General features: G+C 45.4%; 1 protein-coding gene across 6 annotated transcripts in view; it reads left to right on the top strand.

The window, feature by feature from the left end:
- The window catches only part of ARNT (aryl hydrocarbon receptor nuclear translocator), a 45,492-nt gene extending 31,374 nt beyond the window's left edge, over positions 1-14,118 (top strand). For 2 of the 6 annotated variants that reach the window (XM_074980495.1, XM_074980493.1), the window contains 10 exons: positions 638-712; positions 1,732-1,883; positions 3,766-3,876; positions 4,426-4,501; positions 5,051-5,159; positions 5,814-5,913; positions 6,478-6,628; positions 7,668-7,827; positions 8,475-8,623; positions 9,394-14,117. In XM_074980495.1, coding sequence (XP_074836596.1) covers positions 638-712; positions 1,732-1,883; positions 3,766-3,876; positions 4,426-4,501; positions 5,051-5,159; positions 5,814-5,913; positions 6,478-6,628; positions 7,668-7,827; positions 8,475-8,623; positions 9,394-9,483 — 1,173 coding nt within the window. In that variant the 3' untranslated portion in view covers positions 9,484-14,117. Of the gene's footprint in view, positions 1-637; positions 713-1,731; positions 1,884-3,765; positions 3,877-4,425; positions 4,502-5,050; positions 5,160-5,813; positions 5,914-6,355; positions 6,396-6,477; positions 6,629-7,667; positions 7,828-8,474; positions 8,624-9,393 lie in introns of those variants that run through there. The other 4 variants (XM_074980496.1, XM_074980497.1, XM_074980494.1 and 1 more) reach the window with 3 other exon arrangements.
- Positions 14,119-14,653: the final 535 nt, after the last annotated feature.

Below are 14,653 nucleotides of genomic sequence, written 5' to 3'. Positions count from 1 at the left end.
GTGAAAACTAAAGCGGATTGCGAAGTTAAAAAGGATCTCGCAAAACTGGATGACTGGGGACCAAAATAGCAAATTAAATTCAATATTGAAAATACAAAGTAATCCATACTGGAAAACATAATCCAAATGGAACATGTGAAATGATGGGGTCTAAATTAGCTGCTACCAGCCAGATTTTGGAGTCATTGTCGATAGCCAGAATCTGGGACTGGATGAAAGGCTAGATCACAATAGATTGCTATGTTCTGCCTATTCCCTCTGAGGCATCTGGCATTGGTAGAAGGCAGTACTCTGAGCTAAATGGACCATTGGTCCAGTGCAGTGTGGCCATTCTGATGATGTGTAACACTGATCAGTGAAGGGAGGCAGATCTCATGTCTATTTAGAGCAAGTCTGAGTGAAGCAAGGTCTTTGACTGCACTTCTGAGTTAGACTAACCATTAGGATCAACTGCCTTGGTGTTCTGTAGAAGTGCATGAGTTCCTGAAACAGGTGATTGTCGCTAACATTTTTGTTCTAGAAAGTTGTATGAGAGTTGTAAGGAGGAGTCCAAAGTAGAGCTATTTGAGCAAGCTGAAAGCAGGGAGTCTGCTTATTAAGTGGAGACTTTTTTTTCCCCTTTCTCTCTCAAAATTAGGAACTCTTGGGGAAAGATGTTGTGGATTTCTGCCATCCAGAAGACCAGCAGCTTCTGCGGGACAGCTTTCAGCAGGTGATGTATTTAGCTACCTTGGCTGTTCACAACTTAGTCAGCATCACAGCTCAAACTAGTGTGCCTTTTGGCCCACTGCTGTATGGTGGAACTAAACTGTTTAGACTTTTATCAAGGCAGAAATCGTACCTCACTGGCAAGGTTCCCTTCCGTCTCTTTCCATCCATGTGCAGAATAAATTTGTGCACTGATGCCCGTGGGACTGTGCACCACCAGTCTAAACAAAAATCCTACATGTGTGCACTCTGCTGATCAGCTGGGTGGCATTTGACGGTCTCTGGGGTGGTCGCCCAAGTGCACAGTTTAGAGAACACTGCTTGCTGGTCATGCATTTCTTAATTATTGAGCAGCATATGTTTGAATAGATTATTCAATACATAAGAACTTGCTGACATGTAAAATGGAACTGGATGGGTTTGTGTCTAATTTATTTTTGAATTCCTCCTTTTGCTGCTAGTTGTCTGAGACCAGAGATGTGAGTACAAAGTCATGCCATCAAGGCCATGCATCACTTGCTGTGTTCAAACACCAGTTCATCCTCCTTGCTGTGTGCAAGGCATCAAACTTTAAGTGGCTGGGACTTGCTGGCCCTCTTGCTGTTGTTACATGAGGGCATTTGACTTGGGAGGGCAGGAAAGACTCCATAACTGGTGATTCTGAAAAGCAGCTCCTCACATATTTGACCCAATAATAAGAGTGATAAACAGCGGACAGTTTTGGTTGCTGGAGAAATTAATTTTTTTTTTATAAACTCCATCACTGCAAAGGGCATTAATTGAAGATGTAAAAAAAAATTCTGCATTCCACTCCCATATCATCATCCTGGGAAGTCAAACATTGGAGGAATATAAAGCGTTTAAAAGAACAGAATAGGTGTATTGCTCCTGGAAAACAAGGTAGCATTGTAGCCTTACAGCAAAGAATGCCAGAGCCATCAGGTAGCAAGGTGGGTGGGTATGGGCTTATAAACAACAAGTCATCTTTTATCAGGTGTTACTGATGGTGTTACATTTTTCTAGGTGGTGAAGTTAAAAGGCCAGGTTCTGTCAGTCATGTTCCGATTCCGGTCCAAAAACCGTGAATGGCTCTGGATGAGAACCAGCTCCTTTACCTTCCAGAACCCCTACTCAGATGAGATTGAGTACATCATCTGTACCAACACCAACGTTAAGTATGTACATGGCAATGGCTTTGAATCCCTGAGCACTGTCAGTGATAGCATGTGCACTTTGCCTGATCTAGTGCCTCCCAATGTGCCCAGCTGCACAGACAGGATGCTTTACCAGCTCGGGTTCTCCCACTATCACCCCTTCTTTCTCCTTCCCTCCCACTCTCCCCCAAGCTACTGTGCATTCTCCAAAAGTCACTGGCTGCACAGGGCAATATCGTGATAGCAGTGTAGCGTGTGCTATGAAATGCTTTTTAAAATGCGCAGAATGGAATTCTTTTCAATACTAAGTTGAACAGTTGAGGAATCTGTCAAAATTCAGTTGTTTAACTCCTTTACTTGCCGGTGTCATTGTGTTAACTCTTTGGGCTATGTATTTGCATTCGGAGCTTAATACTAGGGCGTTGTATTTTGAGGTAGTTCTTGGCTTCAGTGACAGAAAAATGAGGCATGGGTTGGTTGAAGACCTGAGTTTTAAGTTTGAACATGAGCTGGAAAATCCTCAGTTGACACTAGAGAGTAAACGTTTGTTTGTTTGTTTTTTGGCATTGTCTACTTGCTTGAGTAGCTCTTCCTAGAGTCCAAAACCTTGTGACACTGCAGGAAAAATTGTCTTTTCTCTGTTATGATTGTCATAATCCATTTCCTTCCCCCCCGCCCCCATTCCCTTCTTAGCCATCTTGGTGGCGTGATGGCATCACAATACTATGCCATAGTTGTCTTCGCATGGTGGGTAATCAAGGGATGATGTCTCTTCCTAGTGGGAGCAAAAGACTGTTTGTACAGGTCTGGCAGCCGCATAACTTGTCACTGCATAGTGAGTATTAGCCTGAAAGGAAGTCTGGCCAGCTAGTCAAGAAGCAAGCCAGACCCTTTGCACTTGTGGACAAAGAGGGCAGAGTTTGAGTTGGATGTTCAGGGGCTCTTCTGGAGCTTTCTCCATCAGCAGTGCACCTTACCTGCCCACCAGGCAGGTAGGAGATGCTCATTCTAATTACTCTCTTAAAAATATTCAGAGCAATATTAATCCAATCCCTCCAGGGGCTTCCCTGTGGTTCTAGACCACCATTGTGTGAGCATAGGATGGGGATCCAGGAGTCTGTTCTAATCGTGCCTCTGATGTGGATATAGCTTTACCTTAGTCTTAGAGACATCTTTCACCATATTCTCTCTGCCACTTATTCAGTCTGCACACATCCATTCCCATTTCCATACTCCAGCTTCCAAAGAGACCACACAGCACAGCTGTGCATGAGAGAGCACAGGCTGCACTCCAGCTGCTTCACTCTTCTGTGAATGGTGCTTCTCTTTATTTTTCACAGACCCAAGAACCTCTGCTGGGCAGTATTTTAAAACACGTGTTGTTGAGATCAGATTTTTCTACCTTATGGGAGCGCTTGTTAAAGTTACACTGCCCTGTAGAGGGTTCGTGACTAGACACAAGAAGAGCCTAGAAGATAATTCCTGCGTTTACATTAGGTTTAACAGTGGCCCCTTACTGAGGGCATCCTAGCTCTGATCCGTGACTTGTTTACTGAGTCCAATGGTAAGTCATGTATGGGTTAGGCCTGACAACCGTGGGAGTGCCGATTATTTGAGATGTATCTAAAACTGGTGAGGCTTCCAGTATACACAAACTTAACAGCTCTTCTTCCTATTGCCTGTCACTGGGAGACTAGTGCCCTTTGGGTCCCAGCTGCGTAGCCCTTTAGATGTCTGATCCGAAAGCTGTTGAAGGCAGAGGATTGTTCCATTGAATTCACCGTGCTTTTGCAAGGATGAGGCTCTCGGATTCACGGCTGAACCAAAAGAGAATATTTTTAAAGGCCAGTAACTGATATTTGCATCCTTTCTTTTCTTTCTCCTTTCCTTAAACAACATTAAGGAACTCAAGCCAGGAGTCTCGGCCTGCTGTGTCTAATTCGATGCAGCGCCCACAGCAGGGACAGAATGTCAGCCTTCCCCTGGAGATGAGCACAGCACAGCTGACATCTAGGTGAGAGGACTCTACTGTGTCTCTGGTCATCTCTTCCTCTACCTGGCCAACTTGTCTTTACAGGCTTGTGGGTTATCTCCCCTCACCCCTGCTTTGCTCTTTACCAAAGGAGCAGACACTCCAGGGTTGTGTCTGAGTCAACAGCTCCAATATATTTATTACAGCAATCAGCTGACCTAGTTAAGTAGCAGGGCTAATGTGGAACAGGCAATTAATTTTTAAATAAGTGGAAAGAAAGAATAGCTGATTTGTTGGAGTCCAATAGGCCATGCAGGAGATTGATTGATTGCTTACAAGAGTTGAATGTGACAGGGTCACAGCATCAGAAACTTCCTTTTGCAGTGTGGAGTCTTGAAAATGCTGGTTATGCTTGAAAATATTGTGGGTTTATATGCAGGTTGAGCTTAGGTAGCATCTCCAGTAGTACTGTAGCTGCCCTGATTGCTTCTGTAGACATACTCATGTTCCTGGCTGCCAGCTGGTCAGGGCTTCGTTAGCTCAGTTGTTTTTAGCAGACTCAGTTCTTATCACATTCACATTCTATTTTAGGCAGCAGCAGCCACCACCAAGTGAGCTGGAAGTGGTCCCAGGAAGAGAGAGTCTGTCTGGTTATGACCAATCACAGGTGAATCAGTGGGGAAGCTTTGTTCTGTGTGTTGATCTGTCCCTGATGGTAGACGAAAACCAGCCCATACAGCAGCTAACTTGAGGCTACTGCATGGCAGTCTGAGTTGCTGGTTTTCACTGGTGCCTGTGCTGTGACTTTGAGGACAGAGTTGGGCCTGACACTTGCCCTGCTTGAGTGGTGCTTTCATCTGTCTATCAGATGTGCTGGCACAGGTTCTCCTGCAGGTCAGAGCAAAGCTGCCACCAGCATTCTGAATGCACTGCTGCTCCATTCCTCTGCTTGGGACGCTCTGGTCCTCCCAAGAGCTGCCTCTTTAACTCCCTTTTTAAAGCTGTTCATATGCTCAGCATCTCTCTGGAACAATCTAGATGAATGTTGACTGACCTAAAGTACCCTGCAAACCAAGGTGTATGTAAAAAGCCAGGTGACAAATGCCCTTTGCTCTTTATCATGGGCAGCAGCTTGCTAAGTGGCTACCTCTGTCTCCTCATTGGCCCCTATGTTTTGTTGATTGCTCTTGCATGTATCTCCCTCCCCTGACTCCAGGTTGCTGCTGCTGGCCCAGAACACAACAAGCCACTGGAAAAAGCAGAGGCTCTGTTCAGCCAGGAGAGAGACCCGCGTTTCAGTGAAATCTACTCCAGTATCAGCACAGGTAGGGATTGCGATGCTCAGAGTGCTGAGCTAACAAAGATGTTGAGCCAGCTCAGTTCTTTGCCCTCTGTCCTGGCTTGGTAGCCTCACTCGTTCTGTTTAAGTGAACCCAGTGCTGGGGACAGGTGCTGAAGTGGCAGTGGAGAGGACTTTCCTACTCACCTACCAGTCTGCTGCTAACCTTTTTCCCCTAATTACTGCCATCACAGCCATGCCTTCCTCACTGCAGTCAGCATCTCAAAGCTTTACGGGGGGGCTGGGGTAGTCTTTTGCCCTGTGCTTTTTGTATCTAGTCTCTCATGCCTGGGACCTCCTCATAACCCCTTCTGCCTATTCTCAGAGGTCAGAATTGTTTTCTGTGACTCAGAACAGACAACAGAGAGTGCCCTAAGCCCCAGAAGCATCTTAAGACAAGGCTTATTAGAAAATTAAGAGGAAATCAAATTAAATAAGCTGTTATGGAACCATCTGTGGTGTGAGTCTGGGTAGTATCTGTAACAATACTGTCATTTATCTAGCCCAGCTGTTTTAAGCCAAAGCATCAGACTTGACAGAGTGAAGGTGGATAGCTCCCTCGCTAACAGCTTTTGTCTTGTCCTTCCTCCACCAGCATTGCCTCGTCACAGGCTATAATCTGTTTGCCTTTCTTTTGCAGATCAAGGCAAAACCATTCCTGCCAGCACAGTGCCAGCCAATCAGCCGCTCTTCCCCCAGGGAAACACTTTCACCCCTGCACGGCCTGCCGAAAACTTCAGGTGACATGAGTGCCCCGGCCTGGAGTTGGGTTACTGTGAATTGTCTTTTTCTGCTCAGTCTGCCCAGGCTTGGTTTGTGTCTGGCCGTTGCCAAAAGATAATTGGACTGTAAATAACTGTCTATAATGAACATCCTCTGTTGCCCTAAAGGGAACGTTTCAGTGCCTCAGAGGGAATAGCCAACAGTACCTAAAATGGAAGTTTAAACTACCCCGTTATCTCAGGAGAGATGTCCTTAGGAGTCAGACACCATTGCCTCTTTGTTCACTGGAGCCATTTGGTTTTGCATGTTTGCTCTTATTAATTGCTTGTCAGACATTTGCTAGGCAGCACTGATAGAAATAGTCATACAAATGGGCAGACAGCATAGGCAGATGGGTACCCCTGTGCATCTCTGTTAGGCCATCCTCACAGCTGAGAATGTGCTATTTTGTAATTGCAGTGTCGAAGTGGTGTGGACACAGTAAAATATCTCCAGGTACATAGTATCTGTTTGTAATGCCTCTGAAGGCACATCTACTGGTAACTATTAAATTTGGGATAAAGTGAGACTTCCTGTTCCAGGAGCAGCAGCATGGTACCACCTGTCAACATCATCCAGCAGCAGCCCGCTTCAGCTGGCCAGATTTTAGCCCAGATTTCTCGCCACTCCAATACCACACCAGTCACTGCAACCAACTGGGCATCAGCAACACGACCGTCGTTCACAGCACAGGTGATGTTTCTTAGAATTCCCAAGGAGCCTTTCCTCGAGGGATACAGACTTGCAGCAAGCAGACAGGTTGCTGACATGAGATTTTTCCCTTTCACAAACTGCATAGAATATTTGGTGTTGACATAGTTGACTTGTGAATAGCAGAGTGTTGGAGTAATTTCTGGGGTAGGTTATCTTAGATGCATTCAGCAATTCCAGTTGGACAGTGATCACCATCTCTTAATAGCTGAAATACCAGCAGCTGCTTGTGTAAATTTGTCTAGACCCATTTCTAAGGAGACAAGCATTGGATGGCCATCCTGAAAATAATTGCTCCATCATTTCATGCAATGACCCATAACAGTAGAGTTCTGGGCTGGAGAACTTCATGAGGGCCAGTCCTAGACTGGAATGAACTCGCCCGTGTACAAAGGCCCATCCTAACCCGTCACACCCTCCTCTCCAAGGGCAGGATGCAGTTCTCTGATGTTGCCTTTCCTGTTAAATACATAGCAACAGGAATATTTTATAGTAACCAGAAGCAACCCTTTGCTGAACCAGAGCACTTCACTGTACATTCTTCTGCATCTGGGGAGAGGAGGGGAGGGTGATGTGACACGTGTAGTTGTGATCCTTCTGGCACACACTAAGCAATGTAGGTACTCCAGTGATGAGGGAGGACAGTGTAAAAACCTGTCTAGGATGGCGTTTGGTGCAGGATCAGCAAGGCCAAGGAATTAGTAGGTCCTAGTCTGAGCATTCCTGTCATCAGTTTTTTCTATTATTACACCACCCTCTCAGCACAACCAGATTAGGCCCCTTGCACACTGGATGTTGGCCATAGTACTTAGGATGCAGCCCTTGCCCTGGAGAGCACTCGTCCCTAGAGAGGGTCTCTGCAGATGCAGGGCTGGCTGGGGAAAGTTTGCCCTGAATGCTGTGCCGCCTTTGTAGGTCGAGAACTTCAGTTGCCTGAGGTTGGGTCAGTCCAGCACCCTGCTCCATTTTCAGGCAGGAGCAGAAGAAAAGTGTGTTTTCTTCTCTCTCATTGCTGTTCTAGCAAGTGGCTTCTCAGACGGCAAAGACTCGGTCCCCTTCATTTGGAATGGGGAGTTTCCAAGGCACCCCTTCCTCTTTCAGCTCAATGGCAACGCCTGGTTCCACAACATCCCCAGGTGGGGCTGTATATCCTCCCCTTGCCAACCGCAGCACTGGCTTCGGTAAGTGTCCCTCATGTTGCACAAGAAACTTGTTGGATCTTGCTTTGGGGGTGGGACCAGGATAAAAATCCCCTTTTAAAGGTGCCTGTTTGGATTGTGCGTAAACATAGAGTTAGGGCCAAATTTGGGTCGTGTGCAGCTCACCGTGCCCTCTAGTGTGTGTGTTTTGTAAAAATGTCATGGATGCTCTACTAGCGCTGCTTCTAAAATTTCAGTTCCTGCCTCACCCTTTCCCCTACTTGCCCTTATTGAACAAGGGGTGACGCAGATCAGATTCTCCATACAGCTGCAGCTGGGGTTTCTGTGCAGGATGTGGGTGGAGGAGTAACAGAAGTTAGAGTAGGAAGTCACTTCTTGAATCCCATTGTCCCAAGCTCGCCAGAAGTTTAGTCCCAAGCTTGTTGGACAAGATCAGTGATCGTCTTTGTAGTCAGTGATGATGTTACTCTTGCTGCTAAATTGCTGCACATGGGGAAACCCCCTCCACCTTAGTGGTGTATTTGGTTGGCCACCTGAAGCAATAAGTAGCCAACCAGTTCTTGTATTTATGAATCCTTAAAGGCTCTTGGAGGCCAGCCACTGCTCCCTTTTGGTTTAGAGGCTCTTCTGAAGGCACCACACACTGATTTTGTTACTCTATTAAACAGCTGCTGAAACTGGGCAAGCCCCAGCCCCGTTCCAGACACGGACAGCAGAAGGAGTTGGCATATGGCCTCAGTGGCCTGGACAACACCATGGGCAGAACTCTGGGGAGCAGCACGTCCAGCAGCAGTCGAGCCAGCCTGAGGTCTTCCCAGTAAGATGGCATTTTCGTAACCCATTGAGGGAGAACAGGACTGTAAATCCTGTGAAATATCCAGGCTTGGTTTGCAAAAGCACTGGTGGTTGGCTAGAATGCAGTGACTTTTGCCCTGCAAGTTCCTTGCAGAGGCTTGGCCAGATGTGAAAACCATAATGATCCCAAGTGGGGCTGGATCACCGGGAAGGAACTAATCCAGGGATATGGAGCTGTTTGCTGTACTGTGTAGCTGGTTCAAATCTGGCTTAGCTGGGGGTTCCGGTGGGCAGGAGTCAACTCTACCCAGCACCACCAGAATTGGCTTCAGTGATTCTGACTCCTCAGTCTTGGAGGTTATAGACGTGGCTGCAGACTTGACATCCCCTCTTTGTCCTCAGAGAGGCTTTTTGCCCAAACTGGGCTTAAGGCCTTCTGGCAGGGCTCTGTGCAGAACTTGTGCTGCTGGCTGAGCTGGGCCTGTTCTGTGCAGGGGAAAGGAACACTTGGATCTTCAAAACAAAATACAGTCCCCAGTGCTTATTCTATAGATTAGCTGAGGCTGACAACTGGACCCTGCAGAGCAAAGTTAATCACTGGTGGTATGACACATAGCTTGTATCTAGACTGAAAGGCACTGCAGAGGTGTCTGCAGAAATCTTCAGACAATTAGCTCTTTGGGAAAAGACTGTTATGGGTTTTTGTACAGCACCTAGCACAGTGGGGCTGGAGTCCATGTCTGGGGCTCCAGGTCATACATGCTACTGACACAACTTATTTTGGTCTTTCAGGACATGCTGTCAATGCTAGGAGACCAGGGAACTAATTACAACAATGAAGAATTCCCGGAGTTAAATATGTTCCCTGCTTTTTCGGAATAAAAGAGAAATCCCGTCACAATTTTATATAACTATCTAGGTGTAAAGGAAAAAGCACCTAAGTCTCTCCTTTTCCAAGGACTTCTGAACTTTCTAAACTCTTGCTACTTTCTGGAGGCAGAAACTTCCAACCGAGAATCCAGAATGGACAGTTTGTCCCAGTGGTGGAGGCTGGGTCTCGGCAGCGCTGGCCACCCTGTGTGGAAGGCACATGGGGGGACAGGTGGTTCATCAGGCGTCTTCAGGACTTGGGAAGTATTGCAGAGTCCAGGATGGAAACTCCCACAGACTGCAGGATGCATGCAAGAGGTTTGCTCTGTGCAGTGGCTTGGGAGGAAAGGCTCCTGGCTCATTCAGCTAGCACCTCCCAAAGCTCTCAAGGTGCTTTTTTAAAAATTCAGTCTTCTATACTGTGACTTTTTAAAGACTTATTGTAATTGTGTTTTAATTGTTGGAATCTTTGTCCCAAACGTTACCCTAAGATTGAGTTGTAAAGGGTTGATGCGCACTGGGGATTACAAATCCTTTGTGGCTTACCCAGCCTTTTTCATGGGAGACTGTAGGTCATGTCAGCAAGAAAGCTGTTGTGCCCTCAATTTGGGGAAGAAAAAGTAGGGTTGTTCCTGGCTCCCCAGCTTGTGATGAGGGAGAGTTTGGTCAGAAGCTTCCATCTTCACGGGAGCTTGGTTTTGGAAGAATGTTTATTTGTTTGAAATCCCATCTCTTCCATAAACAGTGCAATTAATATGGGTTTTTTAGTTATGACCTATAAACGTGATTTTTTTATTCACTTAAAAATGGGGAAAATAATGAGCCATAAAGTGTTAAATCATATGTAGCTTTGCTTTCTAGATACACCTGTCCACAACCGATGGCTTCAGTACTGCCATAAACCAGTGTTAAATGGGTTTTCAGTGAGTGTATCTGTTAAGAATAGCACAGCACTTTTTTCAGTGCAACTTTACCAGTTTTCTCTCTTCGCCATCACCACCTCCATTTCTCAGTTTCAGGCCCAGCTCGTGTCTGAAAACAGTCTCTTCTGCCTCTCTAGCTTCTAGGTAAGGGATCTGGTAAACAGAGTTATGCTGTTCACTCAGCTGTCATGAGTGGCAATTTCTAGTGTGATGTTCACTGAGCTCTGAAAGACCTTCTGACTTGGGTGCTGATCTGCTGCCAAAATACAAAATTGGAGGAGAGCGAGACAGGTATTAAGTTAAAGATTCAAGCCTTATATTTGAATTTGCTGGCATGTTCCCTTGGGGGTGGGGGGAGGAAAAAAAAACTTGTGGCAAACTTAACACTCCCTCCTTGCCCCGCTGCTACCTTTTTTTGTGATTTGAATCCAAAACCATAGCAAGAGTTTGCTGCTTGGGATTCAGTAGGTGGATCTTGTTTGTTGCCAAGTGTTGAATCCAACAAACTCTGAAAAGCTGTGGTGGAAAGAACTCTCTTCTGAAAAGGGAAATCTGTTTTTCTTCAGGGTTAAATCTGCTGGTCTCATTCCTTTTCACATGAAACAGTGTGCATGTGTTAAGTGAAATTATTGATGCTGACTTCCTCAGAGGCCCTGGGGAGTATCCTTCGTTTAGTCAGATCAGAGCTGTCCGCATAATGGCATTTCCATGAGTTGGTTGTGTTGCAAACGTAAAGCAGAATTTTTGGCTGGATTTTCAAAATTTCATTTTGACTGTCAGCATTTTCAAGCTCCTTAGGTTTTTTAAAGGAAATTGAGAGTTCTTTCAAACAAATATTTCAACCTTTTAAAAATGAAGACCTTATATTTTTATGAACAATGTAGGGAACTGAACACATTTCAAGTTCGTGTTGCAGGATCTGCATTTTTCACAGAAAAGTTTTTTGTTTTCATAGGAAAAAAGAGCTTTGTCAACTTATAAGAGCAGGATTGTCAAAAGGAAGGGTCTGGTCATTATCTGGCCTTGCAGATTTTGGTATAGGGGCAAAGCAGTACAGAGCAGGAACCTTTTGCTAATTTAGTGTATCCTCCAGAAGCAGATTTGCTAGACTTGCAGGGTGGAATCTTCTCTATCTGTAGAAGTATTGTGGAAAAACACATTTGTGTGAATAACTGTTGTAAACTGAGATGAGACATTTCAGTATTTTCTATATGCTGCCCAAGATCTTATTGACACTGTAGGATTAGAAGAACCAAACTTACAGTGAATTCTCAAGCTTTTGTTAAAACAAGCATTTAGACACTGACCTTGGATCAAATCTTCAGAAACCCTGAAATCCACTTTTGAGTGATTTCAAATTATTGCTTTTAAAGATGGGGACATAAGTGCTTAAATCATGTACAAGCTCTTAAAAAAAATCTTACCCATGTACTTAATGTCCTCTCTGAATGGATTATACGGGTGTGCAGCTGAGCTAACAGCAATAATTGCATTTGTCCCTCCTCATCAGCTCTAGCAGGTCACCTTATTCCAAATAACTTGATCACTAGTTCTCTGGCTGTTGAGCCATAGGGTTTTCTCAGGCTTAGAGCAAATCTGTTTTGTCAAGTTGTAATATGCTAATGATCCCAGGTATTTGTACTCAGTACAGCAGCATCTGCTTGTCAGTTAACTTGTATTGACGGGGTGGCAGAAGCACGTATTGTGAGAATAGGAGATGCTGCAGACCCAGTTATAGCCAAATGTAGAGCTGTTTTAACTTCCCAGTCTCATCAAGGAGAGGGTGGCTCTAGCCTCGAACATCAGAATGAGCCTGTTGTGACAAACACTCAAGCTATATGGCCATAAGGAAAAAACCTGTTTCTATAGAAACCTTGTACTGAATGTACACTATTGTAACATGATATTGAAGAGAAACTCAACCTTTTTTCATTCTACAGTTGGAGTATTTCCTGGGGTGTGGGCTGGTGGGGGACGACTTAAGGTCAGCTACTTGGCTTTGTTTTTGTATCGCTTTCTGCAGTCAGTTCTCTCCTGTGGCCCTTTGAATTTCTCATCTCTGCGGAAGAGAGCTGGGCACGTGCATGGCCAGACAAGCTCCTTCTGGCTGAGTAACAAGTACACATCGCATTCGTAACTCATGGGTGGTGATAGCTTTTCTTTCTTAGCTAGGCTGCTTGCTAGCAAGGAGGAGCACTTGGCTCTTAAGCCAAGATGAAAAAGAAGCTTGCCACCGTGATGGCTTCAGCTTAATCACCCCTGACAGGCGAGAGGAAGGGTGGGGGGACAGCTTATCTTACAAGGTAGTGTTGCTCAGTTATACGCCCTCTTGTGCAACATGTATCATCTTCAGGGGGAAGAAAAGGCCAAGCCTCACTGACTCAGTGCTGTCGTATGAGACGAGTCCTAGAACCTATCCCTGGCTTCCTGCTCACCAAGCAGCTCCGTCTCCATCCACTAGACCCAAACATTCCTTATTGTCTGCCCCCTTCCAGCTCTACCAGAGGCTTTTCTCAGCGCTGATACTTGGTGTGCTGCTCTTAACGCTACCTGCCTTGAGCCATCTGCCCAGATGTGTCTGTACGTGTCTAACATATTGTATAAGGTTGAGCCCCCTTCCTCCTGAACTTCTGAGCTCAGCCTAGACAGTTGCTGGGTAACTGAACCCATGCTAGGTAGTGCTTGGACAGGAGGGCTATATGTCAGCACCTCTGTTCTCACTGGTACCTCTTGAAATAAATGAACTACCGAATTTAACAAATTTCCATTGTTTGAAAGCTTTGTTTGAGTAGCCTGGTATGAGAATGTAATCAGATCCACCCTTACAGAACTTCTCCTGTGTGTCCCCCAGAGGTACACATATCCATGGGAAACAAAGCCACCGAAATTTAGCACTTGAAAGACTAACAATGATTTATTCAGTGATGAGCTTTCATGGGAGAGACCCACTTCAGATCAATTTTCATTTCCAAGGATGAAATTGATCTGAAGAAGTGGGTCTGTCCCACTAAAGTTCAACACTCAATACATCGCTTTCAAGTGCTGTGTTGCTGCTGCTTTGTTCTTCTGGGGTACGGACTAACACAACTACCTCTCTGTTACTATACCCAGGGGAGTCTGCTACAATGCTCTGGAGCAACCCATGGGATTAGTTAATTGTTCTTATTGCAATAGTGGGGTCCATATAAATACTTCATAGTTTGTAAACCCCAGGTGAAAGGATCCAGAAGGAAGAATTCTGCAGCTTTGGGCAGCCTCTTTTTGCTTACAGTTCAGACTTCATGGGGCTGGATCCTTCGTTCCTGGGAGTAAAATCAATGCAGGGATAAGGTGTTCAGATCCTGATCTTAGGAATTTACATCCTATGGAACTGGCCAGTTGTGCTTGCTGTCCTGTGAAATGTCATACGTAGTCCATCCCATGCACCTGCAGCAACCTAAGTGAAGTGTCACCTGGCTGTCCAGTTTAGAAACCAAAAGTAACTGTTCCATGCAAATGAAAAGGGCTTGCGTGAAATTTGTGTTCTGTAGAAAGGGGGCTGGTTCGGTGCCTTCCCTGCTCTGGATGCAAAGGGGCATGGTTTTATGTTTTTAAAGCAGAACTGAAAAACGGTTGAGTTTCATTCAAATCCTGGTTTTGATAATCATATTTTTAAATGTGAGTATTTTATTGTACAATGTGGGGAGGGGTGAGGGAAGGGAGAAGCTTGTTTTGTTTTTATAATTGTTCTGTACCAGAGGCTTTGTGTTGTGAAGACAGAGGTTGCGAATAATCATATATAGCAGAGATTTTACAAGATTTTTTCCCTTCTTAAAGGTGCAGTCTTTCGGGTGTCTCTTTACAAGTATTCTACAGGGTTGACTAAACACAGTGGTCTTGCAAAGGCCTCCATTGGGAATGCAAAGGCTTTGGGTCTATGCGACAGTCTTTGAGCCTCCACACCTCTCCCCAAGCATTGCTGTCATGTGGGAAGATCTCCCTAGACTAGCAGCTTGGTTTCCTGGAGTGGCCTAATGGGGGGGGGGCTTTTGAAATGCTCAAATGGGAGAGTCGCATGCCCAGGTCCCACTGAAAATGACCAGGAGTTGATGTCAGGTTCCTCTTACCTGGAATTGTTGGTGAGAAATTTTCAAAGGTACCCGAGTCTCCTGGCATCATGCTCCCAAGTGCCTTTTAGAAAAGGGACTTCAAGGCTCCTAAGCCATTTAGATGCTCTTGAATATTCTGCCATGAACCCCTAGCACTGCCTTCTTGCTCAA

The sequence above is a fragment of the Carettochelys insculpta genome, chromosome 30, assembly GCF_033958435.1.
Source record: "Carettochelys insculpta isolate YL-2023 chromosome 30, ASM3395843v1, whole genome shotgun sequence".
In the NCBI taxonomy this organism is placed as follows: Eukaryota; Metazoa; Chordata; order Testudines; family Carettochelyidae; genus Carettochelys; species Carettochelys insculpta.
The sequence above is the reverse complement of the archived record's forward strand: the minus strand, read 5'-3'. Positions and strand labels throughout refer to the sequence as shown.